Here is a 26,729-nt window from a genome sequence, read left to right on the forward strand (position 1 = left end):
ATAATAAAGAATGTGTGATTTTAGACTATTTATAAAAGCTTATCATATACATAATTTTTTTGCATTTAATTTACTAGCATGTGACACCACCCTTACTGTTTTAAATTCTATCTCTACGTTACCTCTATTCCCTGTTTAATTGCCCTTCCTTCCTCTACCATTCATCTCCTTGTGATATAACAGATATATCTAAGGTATCATTTTATAGTTCTAACCAGATATTATTCTATTTTTTCCCCTCCATTTGCAATATAAAGAATTCTTGATCAAACTGACCTGGGTAATTACCTTTCTGATTTACTGTAGCTACAAACCCATAATTCAAAGTATCTTAAGGCAAAATTTAGTGCAGAGTTGGTAAATAAATTCTACATATGCAGCTGCTCCTCCTTCCCATGCTTATGGCAGATAGTACTATTTTCTGCCATGCCCAGACACAGCTCCTTAATACAGATTCTAAGCAACCAGTTTCCAGACATCTCAGTCTCACTACCACTTACAGGAACCAGCTAAGCTGCTAGATTTAATAAGTATTACCAAGTTTTCTGCCATGGTTACATAATACAAGACGGCACACTTCTTTATTAACCATGTCAAGTCCAAATGCTTATTTCAAAATAAATGGAAATAAGAGCTATTATACTTCAGGGTATCAAAAAAATCTTTTAATAGTTCAAACTGACTGCCGAATTTCAAAATTTAAGTTATGGCAGATTTATTTTTCAAAACAACACTCAGAGCTAAAAGTATACAAATCTAACCTGTCAATTGAAAGCATTACCTCCAGGTCTGTTTGCTTTTGCAGGTTTTGTATCACATTCATAGTCTTATTCACGGTTGCACAAATGCGGCTCTTAGTCTCTTTCTGCTCAGCAGCAACTGGTTTAAAGCGTGCATATAAAGTTTGATATCGAGACTTTATCGCTGACAATTCCTTTAAGAGTGTAACTGGATTTTTCTGTCAGGAAAAAAGTTAGCATGTATTAAATTATGGAAATGAAAGATTAAGCTTCCTTTTAGGAATTAAAATAATGTACCTACAATACATTCTACCATCCATTTAATTGAACACTGTTGAGTAGTTAATTATGCAGCCACGTGACATCAGAAGGGAGGTGGAGAAGAGAGAAAAGTATAAGACCTAGATCCTATTCTCAAGGAATTTATAGCCTAGGTACAGAAATAACCCACCAAAAAAATCAGCAATATTAAACAGAAAATAAGGTTACCTTAGATATATAACATTTGATGCACAGTCCACAATAATTAATTATACAATATTTCTAAAATATAATTCTAAATGCTATTCAGAAGAAGATAAAAGGCACTATTTGGACTTCTTCTTAAAGAATAATACAACTTGAAACTACTTATAAAATACTTTTTTTTTTTTTGAGACTGAATTTTGCTCTTGTTGCCCAGGCTGGAGTTCAATGGCGCGATCTCAGCTCACCGAAACCTCCGCCTCCCGAGTTCAAGGGATTCTCCTGCCTCCGCCTCCTGAGTAGCTGGGATTACAGGTGCCCACCATCACACCCGGTTAATTTTGTATTTTCAGTAGAAGCGGTTTCTCCATGTTGGTCAGGCTGGTCTTGAACTCCTGACTTCAGGTGATCCACCTGCCTCAGCCTCCCATCAAGTGCTGGGATTACAGGCGTGAGCTATCATGCTACCAAGCGCCCAGCTCTTTTTTGTTGAGACTCAGGCTGGAGTGCAATGATGTGATCTTGCCTCACTGTGACCTTTGCCTCCTTGGTTCAAGCAATTCTCCTGTCTCAGCCTCCTATAATCTCAGAGTAGCTGGGATTATAGGCACATGCCACCATGCCCAGCTAATTTTTGTATTTTTAGCAGAGATGGTGTCTCCACACGTTGGCCATGCTGGTCTTAAACTCCTGACCTCAGATGATCCGCCTGCCTCAGCTCCCCAAAGTGTTAAGATTACAGCCATGAGCCACCAGGCCTGGCCCACAATTTCTTTTTTTTAAACTGAGAATGTAAAATACTTTAGATGCCTTAGAAAACAATTTGGCATTGATTCTGACTGTGACAAAAAAAATTAAAAGTAGAAAAAAATAGAAACAGTTTGGCAGTTCCTCAAAATATTAAACGTGAGTTACCATATGGCCAGCAATTCTTCTCCAAGGTATATACCCAAGAGAAAGGAAAACACGTGTCTACACAAAAACTTGTAAATGTATGTACATAGCAGCATTATTCATAGCAACCAAAAGATGAAAACAACACAAATAACCATCAACTGATGACTGGATAAGAAAATGGAGTACAGGTTTGTAATCCTAGCACTTTGGGAGGAGGCCCGAGGCAGGCGGATTACAAGGTCAGGAGTTCGAGATCAGCCTGTCCAATATGGTGAAACCCTGTTTCTACTAAAAAACACAAAAATTAGCCAGGCATGGTGGCGCACGCCTGTAGTTCCCAGCTACTCGAGTGGTGGAGGCAGGAGAATCACTTGAACCCGGGAGGCAGAGGTTGCAGTGAGCCAAGGTCGTGCCACTGCATTCCAGCTTGGGTGACAGAGTGAGACTCTGCCTTAAAAAAAAAAAAAGAAAGAAAGAAAGAGGCCAGGCACAGTGGCTCACGCCTATAATCCCAGCACTTTGGCAGACTGAGGCGGCTGGATCACCTTAGGTCAGGAGTTCGAGACTAGCCTGGGCAACACGGTGAAACCCCGTCTCTATTAGAATACAAAAAACCAGCTGAGTGTAGTGATAGATGCCTGTAATCCCAGGTACTTGGGAGGCTAAGGCAGGAGAATCGCTTGAACCCAGGAGGCGGAGGTTGCAGTGAGCCAAGATTGTGTCACTGCACTCCAGCCTGGGCGACAGAGTGAGACTCTGTTTCCAAAAAAAAAAGTTAAGAAACATCCTAAGTGAAAGAAGTTAGACATGAAAGGTCACGTATTATATGATTCTATTTATTTGAAGTGTTCAGACAACCAACCTATGGAGACAGAAAGTAAATTCATCTTTGGGAGCGGGTGGGACAGCAGGGAAAGGTGATAGGGAGTAACTATTTATGGGTATGAGGTTTCTTTCTGAAGTGATGAAAATGTTATTGTGGCAATGGCTACAAAACTGTGAATACTAAAAGCCACTTAATTGTATACTTTAAAGGAGTGAATTTATTGGTATATAAATTATAGCTCAATAAAGCTGTTTTTTTTAAAAAAGTTGTAGGGAAAATAAAAACCCACAGGTGAAACAAAGATGAGAGATGGAAAGAAGAGGAAAAGTGGGAATACCACACTTCAATGTCTTTCAAAATAGTACTTGAAAGATACTGACTAAGCCAGACGTGGTGGCTCACACCTGTAATCCCAGCACTTTGGGAGGCCAAGAAAGTGCTGAGTCCAGGAGTTCAAGACCAGCCTAGGCAACATGGTAAAACCTTGTCTCTACTAAAAATACAAAAAATAGCTGGGTCTGGTGGTGTATGCCTATAGTTCCAGGAACTTGGAGGACTGAAGTGGGAGGATTGCTTGAGCCCAGGAAGTCAAGGCTGAAGTGAACTGAGATCTTGTCACTGCACTAGAGCCTGGGTGACAGAGTGAGACCCTGTCTTAAAAAAAAAAAAGGCTGGGCATGGTGGCTCACACCTGTAATCCCAGCACTTTGGGAGGCTGAGGCAGGCAGATCACGAGGTCAAGAGATCAAGACCATCCTGGCCAACATGGTGAAACCCTATCTCTACTAAAAAAAAAAAAAAAAAAATACGAAAATTAGCTGGGCCTGGTGGTGTGTGCCTGTAGTCCCCCCAGCTCCTCGGGAGGCTGAGGCAAGAGAATCACTTGAACCTGGGAGGCGGAGGTTGCAGTGAGCCAAGATGGCGCCGCTGCACTCCAGCCTGGTGACAGAGCAAGACTCTGTCTCAAAAAAAAAAAAAAAAAAAAAAAAAAAACTGACTCACACCAGTCTTTAAACTGAAAAGAACAGATACTACACTTGATCTTAGCCAAAAGGCCAAGAAACAATATCACACCAGTCTTTAAGTTGAAAGAAAGGAAGGAAGGAAGGAAGGGAGGCAGGGGGAGGAAAGGGAAGGAACGAAGGAAATGGAAAGGAAGGAAGGAAAGAAAGGAAGAAAAGGAAGGAAGGGGGGCTGGGCAAGGTAGCTCACACCTGTAGGAGGCTGAGGCGTGTGGCTCACTTGAGGTCAGGAGTTAGAGACCAGCATGACCAAGAAGGTGAAACCCCATCTCTACTAAAAAATACAGAAATTAGCCGGGCATGGTGGCATGCACCCGTAATCCCAGCTACTTGGAAGGCTGAGGCAGGAGAATCACCTGAACCCAGGAGGGAGAGGTTGCAGTGAGCTGAGATCACACCACTGCACTCCAGCCTGGGCAACAGAGTAAGACTCTGTCTCAAAAAAAAGAGAAAAAATAATAGGGAGTAGAATTCTAGCATTCTATGAAATAAACAGTAGAAACTGAACATTCATGAAATTTTCCCAATTTTTTATAAAATGTTAGGTTAACTTGTACTTATACCCAATCCAAAAAAATTTTTTAATTGTATGGATTTTTTTTTTAGCTGTAAAATACAGTATTTCTTGTTTGCTGGCAAGTGCTATCAAAGATAAATACTGATCAGGCGTGGTGGCTCATGCCTATAATCCCAGTACTTTGGGAGATTGAGATGACAGATCACTTCAGGTCAGGAGTTTGAGATCAGCCTAGACAACATGGTGAAACCCTGTCTCTACTAAAAATAAATAATTTTTAAAAAGGCTGGGCATAGTGGCGAACACCTGTAATCCCAGCTTTCGGAGGCTGAGGCAGGCAGATCACAAAATCAAGTGATTGAGACCGTCCTGGCCAACATGGTGAAATCCCATGTTTACTAAAAATGCAAAAATTAGCTGGGCTTGGTGTTGCATGCCAATAGGCCCAGCAACTCAGGAGGCTGAGGCAGAAGAATTGCTTGAACCTAGGCTTGAACCCAGGAGGCGGAGGTTGTAGTGAGCCAAGATCGTGCCACTGCACTCCAGCCTGGTGAAAGAGCAAGACTCCGTCTCAAAAATAAATAAATAAATAAATTATCTGGGCATCATGGTGCACACCTGCAATCCCAGCTACTCATGAGACTGAGGCAGGAGAATCGCTTGAACCCAAGAAATGGAGGTTTCGGTGAACTGAGATTGCGCCACTGCACTCTAACCTGGGTGACATAGTGATCCATCTCAGAAAAAAAAAAAGATAAACATTAATTAAGCCTGATACCTGAGCTTTGGGGAAAAAATCATTATTGATTTAGTGATTTTAGTGTTAATTAACATTAACAGACAATGCTTGGAGATTGTTTGCTTTCATCCCCATGGACATGTATGTATACTTAATGATTTTGTGGTATAAAGCAGAGTTAATGTTTCTAATCAACTAAACTTAGAATAATACATAGTTTTATGCAGAAATCACCGTTCATAAAATATAAATAAAAAATTTAATAGTATATCATTATCTTCCTCAGAGAATACGCTGACTGCCAGGACTTCTCCCTCAAACTTATTGCAGAACAGTTGCTCTAGAGGTAGCTATATTCTCTCTTGGAATTTCAGAGGCTTCCACAGTGGCTTTTGCCTTTGAACTCAATGATTATTTTTTAAAGGTTAGGGGAAAAAAATAGCCACAAATTTCACATACTATTGGCACTCTCTCTCCATTATGCCATAACCAAACTTCCAATGTAATGACAAGATTTTAAGATTCTATAAACTTAGTACTTAATAATATAATTCTTATGATCTATTACTATTAGAAATGCTATCAGAAAATTCTAAAGTATTCAGTTAAGGCTTCTTTAAAAAAAAAAAAAAATCTTATTTATTTTGGAGATTACCTCACCAGCTGAATCAGGATGATTAGTCTTGATTTCATATTCCAGCCTGTATTGAATGTAATCCAGATCAGACTCAGCTTTCTGGAACTAAAGATTAGCACAAATCATAATTGTGTAAACCAAAAGACTAATAGTAAACATGATACTTTATTCTATTTTTCTCTTTACATTTGTTAGGATTTCAATAATAAGTGATCATACTTACTTGAAAATGTGAAAATAAAAAGTATATAAAACATTCATTATCCGTAATAACTATGCTCTATTAAAAATTTTAAAACTAAGGCTGGGCGTAGTGGCTCACGCCTGTAATCCCAGCACTTTGGGAGGCTGAGGTGGGCAGATCACCTGAGGTCAGAAGTTGGAGACCAGCCTGGTCAACGTGATGAAACCCAATCTCTACTAAAAATACAAAACAATTAGCCCAGCATGATGGCACATGCCTATAGTCCCAGCTACTTGGGAGGCTGAGGCAGGAGAAATGCTTGAACCCCGGATGGGGAGGTTGCAGTGAACCAAGATCGCGCCACTACATTCCAGGCTGGGTGACAGAGTGAGACTCTGTCTCAAAAAAAAAAAAAAAAAAATTTAAAAATTAGTTAACATTTAAAGTCATTTCTCTATGCCTCTCTCTTACATTTTGAGCCAAAGTCAAGATACTGGGTACCCATTGTCAGATATTAATCCAAAAAACTAATAATGACTTTAAGAATTCCCTAGGGTCATTGATACTCTCATCAGTTAGGCAGTGTTTTTCTACATCTGGCAGAAAATATAGTTTCAAGTTAAAACATAGAACAATCTATTTCAGGAATATTCACATTGTTACCTTTATTAGCAATCCCATTGATCAAAGAGTTACAGCTATGCACCACCAAAATTAAGAGGGCTTAAAGAGTCACAAACTTCACAGGAAAAGCTATATATGGTATAGGAGTAACAGTTTGAATAACCCCAATTTACTGAATCTGGGTGACAGCATGGGAACTTGATCTGTAGTAAACCTCCAAGGAAGAAAAAAGGGGAGAGCTGCTACCCTGAGGCCATTATGGATATCGGATGCCTGAATTAAAGCAAAAAGTTACATTTAAAAATATCAGTATTGGACTGGCCCTGTGGCTTATACCTGTAATCCCAGAATTGTGTGAAGCTGAGGTAAGCAGATCACCTGAGGTCAGGAGTTCAGGACCAGACTGGCCAACACAGCGAAACAACTTCTACCAAAAATACAAAAATTAGCCAGGCATGGTGACATGGGCCTGTAATCCCAGCTACTTGGGAGGGTGGGCACAGTGGCATGTGACTGTGGTCCCAGCTATTTGGGTAGCTGAGGCACTAGAATCGGTTGAACCAAGGAGGCAGAAGTTGCAAGGAGCCAAGATCAGCCACTGCACTCCTGCCTAGGTGACAAAGCGAAACTCTATCTCATAAATAAATAAATAAATACCAATATTTGGAATACCATGCCATTACTGAAAATGATGGTATACAAAATAACACTTAAGGGACGGCTTTCATATTTCATTCCATGTATTTCTGTAGTATTTGTAATAAGCAGTTATTTAACCTTTTAAAAGGCCAGTGTTTTTTTTGTGTGTTTTTTTTTTTTGAGACGGAGTTTCGCTCTTGTTACCCAGGCTGGAGTGCAATGGCCCGATCTCGGCTCACCACAACCTCCGCCTCCTGGGTTCAGGCAATTCTCCTGCCTCAACCTCCTGAGTAGCTGGGATTACAGGCATGCGCCACCATGCCCAGCTAATGTTTTGTATTTTTAGTAGAGACGGGGTTTCACCATGTTGACCAGGATGGTCTCGATCTCTTGACCTCGTGATCCACCCGCCTCGGCCTCCCAAAGTGCTGGGATTACAGGCTTGAGCCACCGCGCCCGGCCGAGGCCAGTGTTTTTTAAATGATAATGTGTAGACAGATTTGACATGACACTGTATGACTCATTAAATACAAAAACACCCTTGGGCATGGCCTCTTTTTGTAAAAGAAATGTGTACATATACAAAGTTGAGAAGGACATATGACATGTTAAAAAGAAGTTTTTCTTTTTTATGAGACAGGATATTGCTCTATAGCCCAGGCTGAAGTGTTGTGGCACCATCACAACTCACTCCAGTGTCAAACTCCTGGGCTCACGGGATCTTCCCACCTCTTTCCCAGTGCACCTGGAACTACTGGCACATGCCACGACACCCAGCTAATTTTTTATTTTTTGCAGAGATAGGATCTCATTATGTTGCCCAGGCTAGGTTTAAGCAATCCTCCCGCCTCAGCCTCCCAAAATGCTGGGATTACAGGTGTGAGCCACCATGTCCAGCATAAAGTGGTTTCTTTCTGCAAGTGGTATAATCAATGAATTATTCTTAACTTCTTGAAATTTTGCATCTTTTACAGGATCTTAAAGCATATATTGCCTTGAGTTCATCAAGGATATAACCATGGTTCTTAGAGTTTACTACAGAAAGGAAAACATGATTTCCACAGTCATGGTCTCCTATTCCTAGCCCAAAACACAGGAGACGGTTTGCAGGGAGGTTGCTGTTCCTACTATGAACTTTATCACTGAACTAAAGATTGATTCTCAAAATTCTGAAGCCTTAGTGGAAGGGCAAACACTGTTAAAAGCAGTCCTCATGTCTAATAAGAAATGATGTACAGTTATTTTTAGTATATAAAAGATACTATTAGGACCTTTCAAATGTAAAGTAAGACAAAATGGCGTCAGAAGTTAAAATGCTTCTAAGGTCAGAAGCTATCATCATTGAACAGAATTTCAGAAATAAACTAGTTCCCATCACTAATAATTTTTCTCATCATTGACCTAAAATGGAATGGAAAACTCTGCAATAACCAAAATTCTATCTTTATAGCCAAAACTTGGGGGAGGAGGGTCAGGTACAGATAGAAGAAAGAGAAAGTTTTTGTTTTTAAATATATTTTCCAGGTCACTATCTGATTTCCATCTCTAACATCAGGGAGTTGCTCTAAGCCTGAAAAATTAATGTTAGGTACATAATTACAAAGTGTGTTTAAAATGATTTCCAAAAAGTGGAGGCTTTTCATTTGTCCTATATACCTGTTAGATTAGATGTCGTGATTAAATTAATCAATAATTATACTTCCTTAAAAATATTAATGTGTGTGTGTCTGTGTGTGTACTAAGATATTCTTATTGGCATAATTTATTATATTAGGATATACTTAGGGATTATCTTCTCCTATAAGTAAGAGAAGTACACTAACCCATCAAACATGTGGATGGAGAGAATGAGGAAAGGCCAGGAGCCAGAGCAAATCAAAGTTAACAAAGGCTGTAAGCACTCAAGACCTGATTTCTTGTTTGTCTTAATTACCGAACAGACCACAATTCCATAGCTTTATTCAATGAGTTACATAACATTCTTTTTTTTTTTTTTGAGACAGAGTTTCACTCTTGTAACCCAGGCTGGAGTGCAATGGCGCGATCTCGGCTCACCGCAACCTCCGCCTCCTGGGTTCAGGCAATTCTCCTGCCTCAGCCTCCTGAGTAGCTGGGATTACAGGCACGTGCCACCATGCCCAACTAATTTTTTGTAGTTTTAGTAGAGACGGGGTTTCACCATGTTGACCAGGCTGGTCTCGATCTCTTGACCTCGTGATCCACCCGCCTCGGCCTCCCAAAGTGCTGGGATTACAGGCTTGAGCCACCGCGCCCAGCCTACATAACATTCTTAAGCACAACTTTAAATAAGAGTCTTTCAAGCTTGTTTTATTCATTTAATTCACCATAAATTATGGAATTTGTGGCTCCAGAAATTCCTCAGACAGACTCTTTATTCTAGGAGCCCTTAACATGTTTATGAAACAATTTCTTTACATATTTAAAAACTTGATATTTCAGTTCTGTTTGAAGTTTAGCATAGTCTCATGTAGTTCCTTGAACAGTAACTTCTTTTTTTTTTGAGACAGAGTCTTGTTCTGTCACCCAGGCTGAAGTGCAGTGGTGGCATCTCAACTCACTGCAACATCTGCCTCCCAGGTTTAAGCAATTCTCCTGCCTCAGCCTCCTGAGAGCTGGGACTACAGGCATAAATTGTCCTAAATTTGGCAAGTGAGAGGTCCAAGGTTTGAAAGATCTTTATAATAATCTAATGTATATATCACAAAACATGATGAGTTTGGGGGACATAAAACTCTAAACTGTAGACTAAATGATTATATATACATTATATATTTTATTTCATTTTCTTTTTTCTTTTCTTTTTTGAGATAGAATCTCGCTCTGTCACACAGGCTGGAGTGCAATGGCAGCATCTCGGCTTACTGCAGCCTCCACCTCCCAGGCTCAAGCGATCCTCCCAGTCCCACCTCAGCCTCCCAAGTAGCTGGGACTATAGGTACATGCCACCACGCCCAGCTTAATTTTTGTATTTTTAGTAGACAGGCTTTCACCATGTTGGCCAGGCTGGTCTCGAACTCTTGACTTCGTGTGATCCGCCTGCCTTGGCCTCCGAAAGTGCTGGGATTACAGGTGTGAGTTACCGGCCTGGCCTCTTTTCAAGAGAGTGGTTTTAGCTATAGTTTCCTATAATACCTGGGGGCCAAAAATGTGTTAATTATCAAATGGTACCAAAAAGAAATGGTTTCTACTTTTAAATAACCTATATTTTAAGATAATACCAAAGAGTAGCCTTCTAATCAATGGTATGATGAAGTCAACTAAACTGTCAATTTTTTTTTTTTTTAAGAGGGAGTCTCACTCTGTCCTCTATCATCCAGGCTGTAGATGCAGTGGCTCGAACTCGGCTCACTGCAACCTCCACCTCCTGGGTTCAAGCAATTATCCTGCCTCAGCCTCCCGAGTAGCTGAGATTGCAGGCGCCCACCACTACACCAAGCTAATTTTTGTATTTTAGCAAAGATGGGGTTCACCGTGTTGCCCAGGCTGGTCTCAAACTCGTGACCTCAAGTGATCTGCCATCCTTGGCCTCCCAAAGTTCTGGGATTACAGGCCGTGGTCCACCAGCCCCAGCCTAAACTGTCAAGATTTTTTGCAAGACAATTATTAAAAACAGCCATCATTACAAATTAAATTATATAAATTAGCTGGGAATGGTGGCTGAAAAAAATATTTTCTATCAGGCCCAGCCTGAAAACATATTTTTAAAAAAGACAAGAAAAACAGCTTGTGCTAGGTTTGATGTGTACCTGTAGTACCAGTTACTTAAAAAGCTGAGGCAGGAGGATTGTGGAGCACTGGAGTTCAAGGCTGCAGTGTGTTATAATCTCTCCTGTGAATCGTCACTGCACTACAGCCTGGGCAATATAGTGAGACCCCATCTCAAAAACAAAGGTAGGAAGGAAGAAAAGAAAAACAGCTTGTAGGAAGAATGTTATCCTCTGTGGAAAATTGTATAAGAACATCTTATAATAATACAAAAGGGCAGTGCTGGCTTTTTTTCTTCCTTTTTTTTTTTTTTTGATATGGAGTTTCACTTGTCACCCAGGCTGGAGTGCAGTGACTGGATCTTGGCTCACTGCAACCTCTGCTTCCCGAGTTCAGGCAATTCTGCCTCAGCCTCCCTAGTAGTTGGGACTACAGGTGACTGCCACCACGCCCAGCTCATTTTTGTACTTTTAGTAGAGGTGGGGTTTTGCCATGTTGGGCAGGGTGGTCTCAAACTCCTGACCTTAGGTGATCCACCTCCCTCAGCCTCCCAAAATGCTGGGATTAAAGGCGTGAGCCACCATGCCTGGCCAGTACTGGCTTATTAGTGAAGTCAGTGGGCTAGGGAATAAGCAGGGAGCAAAAAGGATGCCAAAGAAATGATGAAAGATAGAAAAATAATCTTAAGGCTGGGCACTGTGGCTCACGCCTGTAATTCCAGCACTGTAGGAAGCCGAGATGGGTGGATCACAAAGTCAAGAGATCAAGACCATCCTGGCTAACATGGTGAAGCCCCGCCTCTACTGATAATACAAAAAATTAGCTGGGCATGATGGCACGGGCCTGTAGTCCCAGCTACTTGGGAGGCTGAGGGAGGAAAATTGCTTGGACTCAGGAGGCAGAGGTTACAGTGAGCCAAGATCAGGCCATTGCACTCCAGCCTGGCAACAGAGAGAGATTCCGTCTCAAAAAAAAAAAGGAAAATAATCTTAAATGTCTCTGCTCTGAATCCTTCATTTTATAAATGAGGAAATAGCAAAGTAACTTGCCTCTAGTTCTATTTCCATTACTGTTTTCTTATGTAGCTAGACAAAGTTATAGACGATATTTAAGCCCGTAAGAGTCACTCATGTGGGCCGGGCGCGGTGGCTCATGCCTGTAATCCCAGCACTTTGGGAGGCCGAGGCGGGTGGACCACGAGGTCAAGAGATCGAGACCATCCTGGTCAACATGGTGAAACCCCGTCTCTACTAAAAATGCAAAAAATCAGCTGGGCATGGTGGCGCGTGCCTGTAATCCCAGCTACTCGGGAGGCTGAGGCAGGAGAATTGCCTGAACCCAGGAGGCGGAGGTTGCGGTGAGCCGAGATCCCGCCATTGCATTCCAGCCTGGGTAACAAGAGCGAAACTCCGTCTCAAAAAAAAAAAAAAAGAGTCACTCATGTGGATGGAAAAACTGTAAACTCTTTTTTTGTTTTTTTCTTTTTGAGACAGGGTCTTGCTTTGTTGCCCAGGCGAGTGCAGTGGCACGAACACAGCTCAATGGAGCCTCAACCTCCTGGACTCAAGAGATTCTCCTGCCTTAGCCTCCTGAGTAGCTGGGACTACAGACGCATGCTACCACACCCAGCTAATTTTTGTATTTTCTTGTAGAGACTAGGTCTCGCTATGTTGCCCAAGCTGGACTTGAACTCCTGAGCTCAAATGACCCTCCTGCCTTACCCTCTCAAAGTGGTGGAACTACAGGTATGAGCCACCATGCCCATCCAAAAATATAAATTCTTCACCTAAAATTAAAGGTTTTTTAAAGTTTTAAATTAATATCATTAAAGTTATAAAGTTAGTCAACTAAAAATTCCCTCTAAACACAACCTGGTAGTATGGTACAGAAAAATAAAAGAATTGGGATACCTGGTAGAAATTCTAGTCCTGGTGTCACTAACCAGTTATGTGGCTCTAGGTTAAGTCCCTCTTTGGGTCTCCCCTATCAAATGAGAGTTGGAATCTAAAATCCCTTTCAATATTAAAATTCCATTATTTCTTTATACGACAAATAAACGCATTTATCAAAAAGAAAAATGTTACCTTCTTCTAATAAATTAAAAATTTACATTTAAGCCTCAGATTTTAATGTGTATAGTGAAATCTAATTCCTTGTTTTCTCCCTAAAGATGACTTTTGCTTGTTTCGGCTACTTAGTTTCTGCAGCCTGCCCATTGTTCTTCCCAAACACCAAAACCCTATAAGCAATATTGCACTACTCAGAACTATTTACACAGCAGAGACAATATTGATAGGGTTCTAGGATCTGGTGATAAACAGATTTATTTTTTTAGTTAGATGACAGGAAATTTACTAAGCAATTATGATGATCTAAAACTCATTAGGGTCTGATTAATCATGTAAATTGATACTGATAAACATCATTCACTGCCCTTTCAGTTATAAATCAAGCCTCCTGGAAGCCTTGTAAATCAGTGAGGTTATTGTTTAACTTTTTAGGGGCACTGGAATATTTAAAATAAAACTAGTGATTTTTTTTTTTTTTATTTTTTGAGACAGAGTTTTGCGAGACAGAGTTTCGCTCTTGTTACCCAGGCTGGAGTGCAATGGCGCGATCTCGGCTCACCGCAACCTCCGCCTCCTGGGTTCAGGCAATTCTCCTGCCTCAGCCTCCTGAGTAGCTGGGATTACAGGCACGTGCCACCATGTCCAGCTAATTTTTTGTATTTTTAGTAGAGACGGGGTTTCACCATGTTGACCAGGATGGTCTCGATCTCTTGACCTCGTGATCCACCCGCCTCGGCCTCCCAAAGTGCTGGGATTACAGGCGTGAGCCACCGCGCCCGGCCAAAACTAGTGATTTTTTAAAAGGCCAAGATATTCATATTTCAGAAAGCAGTTTTCTCCAAAATCAGTAATAAAAATAAAGGGGAAAAGTTTTATACTGACCTGAAAAGTGTTTAATAAAATACAAAATTTAGCTGAAAAAAGTCTATGGAAATCATCATGAAAGCACCCCAAGGGAAGCCAGGTTACATTCTGCCAATTATATTTCTGATTTCCCCCATTATTTTGGAATATTTGCATTATAATTACTGGTTGAACATCCCTACTCTGAATATTCAAAATGTGAAATGGTCCAGTGAGTTTTGGATTTTGGATTAGAGATACTCAACCTGTACTAGTTGTTTTGTTTGTTTGTTTTTTTGGGACAGGATCTCACTCTGTCACCCGTGCTAGGGGGCAGTAGCGCAATCTTAGCTCACTGCAACCTCTGCCTCCCAGGCTCTCATGCCTCAGCCTCCCCAGTAGCTGGGACTACACGCACATGCCACCATGACCAGCTAATATTTTGTATTTTTGGTAGAGATGGGTTTCACCATTTTGCCCAGACTATTCTCAACCTCCTGAGCTCAAATGATCCACCCACCTCTGCCTCTGAAGTGCTGGGATTACAGGTGTGAGCCACGGCGCCCAGCCTGTACTAGCTTTTAATATGACCAGTTTTTTAAGGCTTTAAGTAAGTGGCATGGGGTATTGCATACCACTCAACTATTAGGCAGCAAGGAGAAAAAAATATATTGTGGTTGTCACAATATATTGTGTGATCCCCAGTTTTAAAACACTTGCTTTTTACAAACAACCCATAGATTCTCACTGCCACGATATGTCTCCTACAAAGCACTAGTGCTCTTAAAGCTCCAAATACCTCTTGTGAGAGACCTTATCTCAACAGCATTAAATCACATACAGTGAAAAAAAGTATTTCAGTCTCACCTATGGTGGGCTAGGCATAGAGAGAAGAGTTGGTAGACAGATGTGTTCTGGACTCAATAGGCTTAGAAATGCACTGTCCATAGAAACATTTTAAGGGAGAATTATCTTTTTTTTTTTTTTAAAGGTACTCAAATGTCAACTTTATTGTTTCTATATATACACCTTTTTGTACTGAAAACTGTAAAAATAGCATAAAGTTTGCTCTTATTGCAACCCAAATTTTTGAAAGCCAGAAAATCTAATTATTATGCTCTAGCCAAGCTAGCTAATGCTTTGTTTATCCACAAGTAACTTTGCTTCAGTTTCTTGATGTTGGGTGTCACCTCACTGACTTTGGGCTTCTAAAACACATGGGAATACTTATATCCTCTTGGCTTCTTCGGGTCAAATCAAACAGTAGAGCTAAAGTTATTCAAATACATTCAAACTACACAGATCCCTTATAAATTACTAGTATCACAGTAGAAAGAAAAAGATACAAGAAAAATACATCCTAGAACTCATTATCAAAATTATTGGTGTATAATCTATACTAGCAGAGAGTAGCTTTCTCGGTCTGCTATATAAAATTACCAGCAAGAAAAAAAAGTGCAAGAATAAAGTTTATCACTGAAGTGGCTTGCTGTCATAATTCCCTATTCTAGCATTCTCAGACCATCCACTAGACACAAAGAAACTGCAGGGACATTTGAACATTCCTCTTCTTGATGAATTTGTGTGTGTGTGTGTGTGTGTGTGTGTGTGTGTGTGTGTGAGACGGAGTCTCGCTCTGTCTCCCAGGCTGGAGTGCAATGGCACGCTCTTGGCTCACTGCAACATCTGCCTCCCGAGTTCAAGCAACTCTCCTCCCTCAGCCACCTGAGTAGCTGGGATTACAGGTGCACGCCACCACACCTGGCTAATTTTTGTATTTTTAAGTAGAGACAGGGTTTCACCATGTTGGCCAGGCTGGTCTCCAACCCCTGACATTGTGATCCACCTGCCTTAGCCTCCCAAAGTGCTGGGATTACAGGCGTGAGCGCCACCGGCCCGGCTGATGCATTCTTAACTCCCTTAAGCCCAGTGTTTGTTAGTGTTCTTACATGCTTCCTAGGACCTCTGCCAAGTAACATGTATCTGAATCTTGCCATCCTTTCTCTCTGCACAGACAGCAATGTTCTTACTCCTCCCCTCCTGTAAGGCAAATCATCTCCGACTTCCCTGAGGACTGCTGCTCCTATAGACTCTCGATGAAGTAAACCTTCTGGTAAAGGGGAAGGGAATTCAGTACCAGCATTGAGAGTCAGCTTACTAAGGTTCTTTATCAATGTCTCGGAGAAGTTTTGAGAGGCCCCTGAATCGTCCCGGGAATTTTCTTCGGTGAGCATTTGTGAAGACTCTGGGCTGAAGGTTGGATTAAACTTCTGTGTTGGGTCCATCCTCGTCTTGACACAACACTAAGCTTCTCCTGGATCTTTGAAACCCAGCATAAACTGATGACAGACCCTCAAATTGCTACAAGGTAGCCTGGAAAGAGACTGAAAACCAGAGCTCCAAGGAATGGTGGAAGAACCGACGTAAACCAATGTTGAGAATTAAGTACCTTAATGGAACTAGTTTGGCTATATTATTAATCAAAATACCTACTTTCATTTTTTAACTTTTTAAATTTTTGAAATGAGCTCTCACTATGTTGCCCTGGCTAGTCTCAAACTCCTGAGCTCACGCAATCCTCTCACCTCATTCTCCCAAAGTGCTAGGATTAGAGGTGTGAGCTACTGCGCCTGGCCAGAATCTGCTTTTCGTACATTTTCTTCTCTTCAGTGTATATTTAGAAACACCTTTGTCTACTCTCCTTTTACTTTGTTCATGGCTTCGGTTTACTATCTTCTGTATTATATTTTAATCATGTTTACATGGTAACGTCACCACATGATTTCAAACTTCTTCCTGGTAAGAGCTCTCTCATTTTTGTATCCTTAGTTTTTAATATACAGCCTAATGTGCAGTGATGAAAGGGAATCGATGAAAGAACAAATATCCATTCATTTGAAAGAACAAACTACCTGGGAACCCAACTACCCTTTAAAACATGTTTAAGGAGAAATATTTCAAGTTTCCATCAAGCTAAGGACTACCTATATCATGTTTACACAATCAAAATTGGTTTTATTGGTTTTTGCCTTTTTCTGCTGCAGAGAGTGTTGACTATTTATTATCCATTCTCTCTTCCAAGCAGAACAAATGCATGACTATGCTTGTCCAAAACAGATAAGCAGTAATATATCCTCACACCAGGTCACAGACATATTATTGGCAATAATAACCAGAGGGGATGAAAGTGGGCAGGGGCTTCAGGTTCATCAGTTCCCAATTTGCAGGCTTTTATAGAACAATTGTTAGGATATATACATGAGCCTCTGCCTCTAAAAGGCTAGTTGTATCAGTCAAAGTAGTCTACTTAACTTTTTCAAATGACAGCTGCGACCATGCACAGTGGCTCAGGTCTATAATTCTAGCACTTTGGGAGGCTGAGGCAGGTAGATCACTTGAGTCCAGGAGTTCAATACCAGCCTAGCCAACATGGTGAAACCCCATCTCTACAAAAAAATACAAAAACTAGCTAGCGTGGTGCTATGCACCTGCAGTCCCAGCTACTCAGGAGGCTGAGGTAGGAGGATGGCTTGAGCGTGGGAGGTCCAGGCTCCATTGAGTGGTGATTGCATCACTGCACTGGGTGACATCACTCCAGCCTGGGTGACAGAGCAAGACTCTGTCTCAAAAAAACAAAAAACAAAAAAAGAAAAAGATAGCCTAGATTAAACCAACATATTTCAAAATTATGGCACATGATACCAAGAAACTCAGTGCCTTAAAAAGTGTTAATTTATTCTCATGGACCTGCACAATGACCCATCTCAGCCTCTGAAACAGCTGGGATTACAGGCCTCCACCACCATACTTGGCTAATTTTTGCTATTAGTTTTTGTTTTGCTATTAGTTTAGTTTAGTTTTGTTTTGTTTTGTTTTGTTTGAGTCAGAGTCCTACTTTGTTGTCCAGGCTGGAGTGGAATGGCGCAATCTTGGCTGACTGCAGCCTCCATCTCTGAGGTTCAAGTGATTCTCTTGCTTCACCCTCCCTATTAGCTGCGATTACAGATGTGCACCACCACACCTCGGCCTCCCAAAGTGCTAGCAAGGCTGAGTTTGGTGGCTTTGCTTCACACAGCAGTTCTGGAGGATGCCTGGTAGGGCCTTTGCTACTGGTGTCTCTCACCCTCTTTGAATCCATGAGATATTCTCATGGAGCTACAGGAAGCATAAGAGTATGCAGAAAGATTGAGGTATCTTAGAGGCCCAAGTTTAGAACTGCACACTGTCAATTCTACCCACATGCCATTGGCCAAAGCACATCAAGAGGAGAAAAATGTACCCTGCCCACCACGAAGTCATGACAAACATGTGGATACAGGCCGAAGTGAAGAAATGGGGTAAATTATTCAATTTACAACAATACTTCTATTTTCTTTGAGAAAAATCAAAGTAGGTCATGGTAGTACATGTAAATGAGAGGGATGGTGTTATTGAAAGCATGTTCAGATAAATTATTTAGTTTATATACGTATTTTTTAAATTTCTTTTTTTTTTTTTTTTTTGAGACAGAGTCTCGCTCTGTCGCCCAGGCTAGAGTGCAGTGGCATAATCTCAGCTTACTGCAACCTCTGCCTCCCGGGTTCAAGAAATTCTCCTGCCTCAGCCTCCTAAGTAGCTGGGATTACAGGCATGTGCCACCACACCCAGCTAATTTTGTATTTTTAGTAGACATGGGGTTTCACCATGTTGGCCCGGCTGGTCTCGAACTCCTGACTTCGTGATCTGCCTGCCCTGGCCTCCTAAAGTGCTAGGATTACAGGCATGAGCTGCTGCACTTGATCTTAATTTTTATTTTTAATAATTATTCTAAAAAAGAGATGGGCCAGGTGCCGTGGCTCACGACTGTAAAACCAGCATTTTGGGAGGCTGAGATTGGCAGATCACCTGAGGTCAGAAGTTCAAGACCAGCCTGGCCAACATGGTAAAATTACATCTCTACTAAAAATACAAAAGTTGACAGGGTATGGTGGTGGGCGCCTGTGATCCCAGCTACTCAGGAGGTTGAGACTGGAGAACCACTTGAACCTGGGAGGCGGAGGTTACAGTGAGCTGAGATCGTGCCACTGCACTTCAGCCTGGGCAACAAGAGTAAAACTCCATCTCAAAAAAAAAATAAAAATAAAAAGACAGGGTCTTGCTATGTTGCCCAAGGCTGGTCCTGAACAACTGGGATCAAACAATCCTCCTGCCTTGGCCTCCCAAAGTGCTAGGATTATAGGCGTGAGCCACCATGCCCAGCCAGGTTTATTTTTAAAAGACATCTTTTATTTATGCTATCTTGTAGCAAATAAATAGAGGAATAACAAGTGTAGAATAACCAATATATAATGGTTTTAATCAGGAGTTGTTAAATTTCTCTATATCTTATCCAAAACTTCTTTTTCTTTTCTTTTTTTTTTTTTTTTTTTTTTTTTTTTTGAGACAGAGTCTTGCTCTGTCACCCAGGCTGGTGTGCAATGGCCCCACCTCAGCTCACTGCAACCTCCGCCTCCCGGGTTCAAGTGATTCTCCTGCCTCAGCCTCTCAAGTAGCTGGGATTACAGGCATGATTTTTGTACTTTTGTAGAGACAAGGTTTCACCGTATTGGCCTGGCTGGTCTTGAACTCCTGACCTTGTTATCCACCTGCCTTAGCCTCCCAAAGTGTTGGGATTACAGGTGTGAGCCACTGCACCCAGCCTAACTTTTTTTTTTTGTTTTTTTTGAGACAGAGTCTCACTCTGTCACCCAGGCTGGAGTACAGTAGTGCAATCTTGGTTTACTGCAACCTCCGCCTCCCAGGTTCAAGCAATTTCCCTGCCTCAGCCTCTGAAGTAGCTAGGATTACAGGCCTCCACCACCATACCCGGCTACTTTTTGTTATTTGTTTTTTGTTTAAGTCAGAGTCTTACTCTATTGTCCAGGCTGGAGTGCAATGGAGCGATCTTGGCTCACTGCAACCTCCACCTCTGGGGTTCAAACGATTCTCTTGCTTCACCCTCCCTAGAAGCTGGGACTACAGATGTACACCACCACGCCCGGCTAATTTTTTGTATTTTAAGTAGAGATGTGGTTTCACCATGTTGGTAAGGCTGATCTTAAGCTCCTGACCTCAGGTAATCTGCCTGCCTCAGGCTCCCAAAGTGCTAGGATTATAGGCATGAGCTGCCACGCCTTGCCAAAAAAAATTTTTTTTTAATTTAAAATAATTATAATCAGGCCGGGCGCGGTGGCTCACGCCTGTAATCCCAGCACTTTGGGAGGCCGAGGCGGGTGGATCACGAGGTCAAGACATCGAGACCATCCTGGTCAACACGGTGAAACCCCGTCTCTACTAAAAATACAAAAAATCAGCTGGGCATGGTGGCGCATGCCTGTAATCCCAGCTACTCAAGAGGCTGAGGCAGGAGAATTGCCTGAACCCAGGAGGCGGAGGTTGCGGTAAGCCGAGATCGCGCCATTGCACTCCAGCCTGGGTAACAAGAGCGAAACTCCGTCTCCAAAAAAAATAATAATAATAATAATTATAATTATAATTATAATCAGACCTACACACTGAAAACTGCAAAACTCTGTTGAGAGAAAATTTTAGAGACATAATAAATGGAAAGTTATGTTGTATATGAGAAGGCTCAATATTGTTAAGGTAACAATTCTCTACTGGGCACAGTGGCTCACACCTGTAGTTCTAGCACTTTGGAAGGCTGAGGCAGGAGGTGGGCTTGAGCCCAGAAGTTTGAGACCAGCCTGGGCAACATAGCCAGACCCCATCTCTAAACAAAAAAAATTTTTTTGAGACAGTGTGTTACTGTCAAGAGGCTGGAGTGCAGTGCACAATCACAGCTCACTGCAGCCTTGACCTCCCCAGGCTTAGGTGATCCTCCCACCTCTGCCTCTCATGTATCTAAGACTACAGTCCTACACCACCACACTCAGCTAATTTTTCTTTTTTTTTTTTTTTTTGTAGAGACAAGAGGTTTTACCATGTTGCCCAGACCAAAAACTTTTTTTTTAATTAGCTGGGAGTAGTGGCACATGCCTGTGTTCTCAACTATTTGGGAGGCTAAGACAGGGGAGTATCATCTGAGCCTTGAGAGGTCAAGGCTGCAGTGAGCTATGATAGTGCAACCTGGGTAACAGAACAAGACCGTGTCTCAAAAAAGAAAAGAAAATAGGCAAAAGATTTTACGGCATTTCACTAAAGATGTACCAACTACAAATAAGCACATGGAAAGAGATTCAATGTCATTAGTTAAGGAAATGCAAGTTGAAACTGCAATGGGGCACCACCACACACCTATTAGAAACCCTTCTAACAGCTTCAAATTAAAGCTGATATTTTTGCACCAACCTAATACCAAGTGTTGATAAGAATATGGAAAAACTAGAACCTAATCAATAGCTTTGGGAATGCAAAATATTACAACCACTTTGTAAAATATTTTAGCAGTTGCTTATAAGATCAACCATACTTCTTTTTTCCCCAATGATAACATTTATCATGCTACCAGCAATCCCATTTGACTACTGATTCAAGAGAAATGAAAACATTATGTCCACACAAAGACGTACTCCAGCCAATGATGGCTCACTCCCAGAATCCCAGCACTTCGGGAGGCTGAAGTGGGAAGATCATTTGAGCCCAGGAGTTAGAGATCAGCCTGCCAACATAGTGAGACTTCATCTCTACAAAAAAAATTTTAAATTAGCCGGGTATGGTGATGCACACCTGTAATTCCAGCTCCTCAGGAAGGTGAGGTGCGAGGATTGCTTGAGCCTAGGAGTTTGATGTTACCGTGAGCTGTGATCATACTACTGAACTCCAGCCTGGGTGACAGTATGAGACCCTGTCTCTAAAGAAAAAGGAAAAAATATTGTTAAAAAAAATTAAACAAAGACATTTGGCAGGGCAACACAGGAGGATCACCTGAGCTCAACAGTTCGAGACCAGCCGGGCGCAGTGGCCCATGCCTGTAATCCCAGCACTTTGGGAGGCCAAGGTAGGTGTATCACGAGGTCAGGAGATAGAGTCCTTCCTGGCTAACATGGTGAAACCCCATCTCTACTAAAGACACAAAAAATTAGCTGGGCATGGTGGCATGCGCCTGTAGACCCAGCTATTGGGAGGCTGAGGCAAGAGAATCGCTTGAACCCAGGAGGCAGAGGTTGCAGTGAGCAGAGGTCGTGCCACTGTACTGCAGCCTGGGCAACAGAGCGAGACTCCATCTCAAAAACAAAACAGTTTGAGACCAACCACCGCCATTTTATTCATAATAGGCAAAATGTGGACATGACCCAATGTTCATAATTGGTAGATAAAGAGTGTGTGATATTGTAAACAATGAATACCACTCAGCAATAAACTGTCCAACTACTAATACGTACATCATGGATGAATCTCAAAGTGCTATGCTAAGTGCAAGAGATGAATCTCAAAACACTGTGCTAAGTGCAAGAAGCCAGACACAAAAGATTGTATAATGTATGATTCCATTTACATGAAATTCTAGGAAAGGTTAAACTAGAGATCACTGGTTGCCAGGGAGTTTGGAAAGAAGAGGTTGAGCACAAAGAGTCACAAAGGGGTCTCACTCTGTTTGTTGCCCAGCCTGGTCTGGAACTACTGAGCTCAAATGATCTTCCCACCTTAGCCTCCTGCATAGCTGAACCTACAGGTGCACCACTGTGCCTGGCCACAAAGGAGCTTTTCGTAAAGTGACAGAAATGTTACACATACTGGCTATAGTGGTGGTTACATGACTGTATATATTTGTCAAAACTCATCAGTTCACTGGGCATGCCACACCCCTGTAGTCCAAGGTACTCAGGAGGCTGAAGTGGGAGGATCGCTTGAGTCTAGAGTTCTAGGCTGTGCTACATTATGATTCCACCTGTGAATAGTCACTGACCTCCAGTCTGGACAACACAGATAGACTTCAGCTTTGCTTAACAAACAGCTTGCTTACTTTTATTTTATATAATTGTATCTCAATAAAACTCATTATTTTAAAAAAGCGATGGATCCACATTATTATATCTCATAATTACAAGAATAAACTGTAAAAGAAGCACTGTTAGGTTTTAAATTCAACTATTTCCTAGACAATATGCTAAATTAACACCAATTAAGATTTGGAGGACAAGGCACACTGGCTCACACCTATAATCCCAGCCCTTTGGGAGGCCTAGGCAAGAGGACTATTTGAGCCCAGGAGTTCAAGACGAACCTCACCAACATGGTGAGACCCTGTCTCCACAAAAAAATTCAAGAAAATATTAGCCAGGCATGGTAGGACACATCTGTGGTCCCAGCTACTCAGGAGGCTGAGGAGGGAGGATTGTCCAAGCCTAGGAGGTCGAGGCTGCAGTGAGCCATGACTGGACCACTGCACTCCAGCCTAGGAAACAGAGCAAAACTCTGTCTCCAAAAAAAAAAAAAAAAAGACTTAGGACAAGTAACTGTAGGAAAAATATACAGCAGAAATTGTTTTCATCACAACCAATTCATCATAAAACTCAAATAAAACCTAAAGTTTGCCAGAACCTATCCAAATATGTAACAGAAAGCAACAAATTATAAAGTATTATTCAATTAGACAAACCATAACTACTTAGATATAAAAAAATTCTCTAGATGTGTTTCATAATGCAGTAAAATAGTGAGTTTTTAATTAAAGTTTTTTTTTCAAATTATGACTTTCTAAAAGATACACTGTTAGTAACATTGTAGTTTTCAGCAACAAACGTTGTGATAAATTATTCACTGATACTGAAGAAAGATGTGAGGTAAGAATCAAAATTCTGATGTGCATCCTGCTTTCAGATGCTTTGACAATACTATTGCACTGCTAGCTGTAAAGTACAGTAGTGCAATAAAGTCAGAGCATTCGTTAGCAGTAATTAGTAGGAAAGGAACACAAAAGCACCTTGCATCAGTTGAAGCTTCAGTGTGAAACGAATTTAAAGTAGGATTGCCATTTTGGACAGAAAACATCCAAAACCAAAAAACATTTATATCAATTTTTTTTTTAAGGATAAGACTTAAATATCAAAGTAATGTTGCTTATTGATGCCTAATATACAAATTAACATTCAAACAGAAACATGCATAGATGTAGACAGGAATTTTGTAAATATGCCCTAAGCTTTAATAGTAATTAGAATGGGTATTGTTAATACTTGAGGATTGGTATTAACAAAACCGGTTATAATTACTACTAAGGCAAAGTTGTAAAAAATAATTCTGTTCTCTGCAGAGATATTGTTTAGCTCCTACTGCAAGGCAATTTACTAATTAACTGCCACATAAAACAAGCTCTTTGAATAAAAGTATCAAAGAAAACAAATGGAAAGTAAAATAAGTTTCTCAATCTCTACCTAATCTATCACTCTGGAATCTAACCCACAATACAAAGAAAACACAAAAGCACTTACCATCTTGGGCTTTTTACTAAAGGCCGTTATAACAATGGAAGGGAATCAATGTGCTCTAAACAGGACATGAACCCTATCTAACTGAATACTATCCAAGGGGATTTTAAAATTTCAGTTAACTCCTGAAATCTTAAATATTACAGCCAGAAGGCATCCCCATTTCCTTCAAACTTAGAAATATCAAGAGAAAATGATAACAGGGGGAGGTGGGACTGAGATTTAAGTAACAAATTTCCTCAGTTCCAAGCTAGTTAACATTCTAATTTTTTAACAGATAAGAACCCAATCAGAAGAAATAGTATCGTAGTATCACACTGTATTACCTTTTGTGTAAAATCACTAGTAGTTCCAGGAAAGAAGGAAGCTAAACAAATACCACTCTATCAATAAGTGAAGGGGGAAAAGTTAGAGAACAAAAATTGCCCTATAATAAGCTTATTCTCCCATTAGTAATGTTGATTGATGCAGAAATACATTTCTGTTATTTTTGCCAACCTCTCTTTAAACAGTCCGGTTCAGCTACTTAGTCAGATTGAGCCTACTAAGAAATGGACTCATATTAAGGACAGCTGAAATGTAAGTGTCTTGGTGTCAAATCCCAGGTCACATAACTCAAATATCAGGATATTTAACTCTAGTAGCTAAGTATCAGGTGTAAAAAACAAATTTAAAGAACAAGTGTTTTCTGAATTGGAGGTTATTACAAACAAGAAAAATATGAAAAAAATTTAAGGTATCAACAAAATTAGGATAAACACTTTCTTTTCAAATTAAATATTATGTATTCTCTTTTTATAAATTAAATAATCAGTGCTAGTTCCTTGACAAATCCTTTACTAATTGATGTAAAACCAAAAATCAGAAAATAGCACAGGAAATCATTTACCCTTAAAATCTTAGAAACTAAACTGGTCCACAAGCATAACATTGTTTTCTAAAAGCACATGGCAAATCTGAAGATGAGATGCACTGTTTTCTACTATCAAGTCTCAAAGCAGTAATATTTAAAGCCATGATAAAAATTCATTTTTAAATCCTAATTATGGAAAATAACTAATAAACTGAAAGGAAAAAAAAAGCTACCACTAATTTACTTGCAAGGATGTAAGAAAGGAAAAAACCTCATTTCTTTTCTTCCTGTCTTCAAAAAGAATTTAAATACTACCCCATCATTCAAACAATATCTAAAAGTTTAAATGTCTGGCTACCTCATAATTTTCTAAAACCTACTTTTTCAAAATGTTTACTTCATCATTGTTCACGTAAAAGAGAATTTGTTCAATCTAAAGAAGTCCTATGAGAATACTGACTCTATTGCAAAGGCCAAAGTTTATAAATTAAACAGCCAACTTGAGAAGCAAACAACCTGTTAAAAGCAGAATGGGCATCATTTAGCAGAAATGAATTTAAGCAGAAATATCTGTCTCAGTAGGGAGGAATTCAGAATGGGAGAAGGGCAAGATAGTCTTAACATTTAAGCCTGTTGACAAAATCAAATTACAATACTTAGTATTTTGTTTTTAAAAAGACGATAAAAAATAATAAAACTTAGAACTAAAAGTTCATTATTACACGTGTGAGTATCTGCAGGAAATTCTTCCTTCTTCCCTGCCATTTCTCCCTACACTTCTCCAACCCCACACACGCTGCACAAAGAAAATTTAAACACAAAATGTTAAAAGCAATTGAAAGCCTTAAAATTAAATTTGCATATGAGAGGCATTCCAATTTATTAGCACATCACATATATCAAGGCCTCACTTTTTCTGGGGTGGGAATGGGGGGTGGGTGAGGTTTCTTCCAGGATCACCACACGTCCTTTCCAAGGCAGAAGTTAGAGACCTAAGATTTAGCTTGGAGAAAGCAGGGAAGGCACAAACGATACCTAAGCAGTAATGCCAGGGAATGGCATGGGGAGGAAGGACTGATTACAAATGAAGAAGAAACAAGTTTTTTACTTTTTTTAAACTTATTTTCTTTCTTTCTTTTTTTTAGGAGTCTCGCTCTGTCCCTGGGCCCAGGTGCAGTGGCATGATCTCAGCTCACTGCAACGTCCACGTCCCGGATTCAAGGGATTTTCAGCCTCCCAAGTAGCTAGGACCACAGGCGCGCGCCACCACACCCGGCTAATTTTTGCATTTTTGGTAGAGACGGGGTTTCACCATGTTGGCCAGGATGGTCTCCATCTCTTGACCTCGTGATCCGCCCACCTCGGCCTCCCAAAGTGCTAGGATTACAGGCGTGAACCACCTCACCCGGCTAATCTTATTTTATTTTATTTTATTTTATTTTTTTTGGGACGGAGTTTCGCTCTTGTTACCCAGGCTGGAGTGCAATGGCGCGATCTCGGCTCACCGCAACCTCCGCCTCCTGGGTTCAGGCAATTCTC

The 26,729-nt window shown here is 40.8% G+C and overlaps 2 protein-coding genes, 1 long non-coding RNA gene and 1 pseudogene across 4 annotated transcripts in view; 1 reads left to right on the plus strand and 3 right to left on the minus strand.

The window, feature by feature from the left end:
* Positions 1 to 26,729, minus strand: part of SKA2 (spindle and kinetochore associated complex subunit 2) — a 32,722-nt gene that overhangs the window by 4,612 nt on the left and 1,381 nt on the right. Inside the window, exons 2-3 of one of the 2 annotated variants that reach the window (XM_032280687.1) lie at positions 5,862 to 5,948; positions 782 to 958 (exon numbers count right to left, since the gene is read on the minus strand). In XM_032280687.1, the coding sequence (XP_032136578.1) occupies positions 782 to 958; positions 5,862 to 5,948 (264 nt within the window). Of the gene's footprint in view, positions 1 to 761; positions 959 to 5,861; positions 5,949 to 26,729 lie in introns of both variants that reach the window. The other variant, XM_032280688.1, reaches the window with a different exon arrangement.
* On the minus strand, positions 3,822 to 3,995 carry LOC116553596 (annotated as a pseudogene).
* On the plus strand, positions 8,565 to 24,796 carry LOC116553303. Its single transcript, XR_004269695.1, has 3 exons — positions 8,565 to 8,575; positions 20,634 to 20,640; positions 24,631 to 24,796. It is a non-coding gene; the product is annotated as an uncharacterized LOC116553303 (long non-coding RNA).
* Positions 14,916 to 17,343, minus strand: DPPA3 (developmental pluripotency associated 3). The gene is made up of 3 exons (XM_032280689.1): positions 15,830 to 17,343; position 15,637; positions 14,916 to 15,493 (listed from the first exon to the last, which is right to left on the minus strand). The coding sequence occupies exons 1-3, from the start codon at positions 16,211 to 16,213 to the stop codon at positions 15,402 to 15,404; spliced, it is 477 nt and encodes a 158-aa protein (XP_032136580.1). The 5' UTR covers positions 16,214 to 17,343; the 3' UTR covers positions 14,916 to 15,401.

The sequence above is a fragment of the Sapajus apella genome, unplaced genomic scaffold (genome assembly GCF_009761245.1).
Source record: "Sapajus apella isolate SASKATOON/1434 unplaced genomic scaffold, GSC_monkey_1.0 scaffold12, whole genome shotgun sequence".
NCBI classification, from domain to species: Eukaryota; Metazoa; Chordata; class Mammalia; order Primates; family Cebidae; genus Sapajus; species Sapajus apella.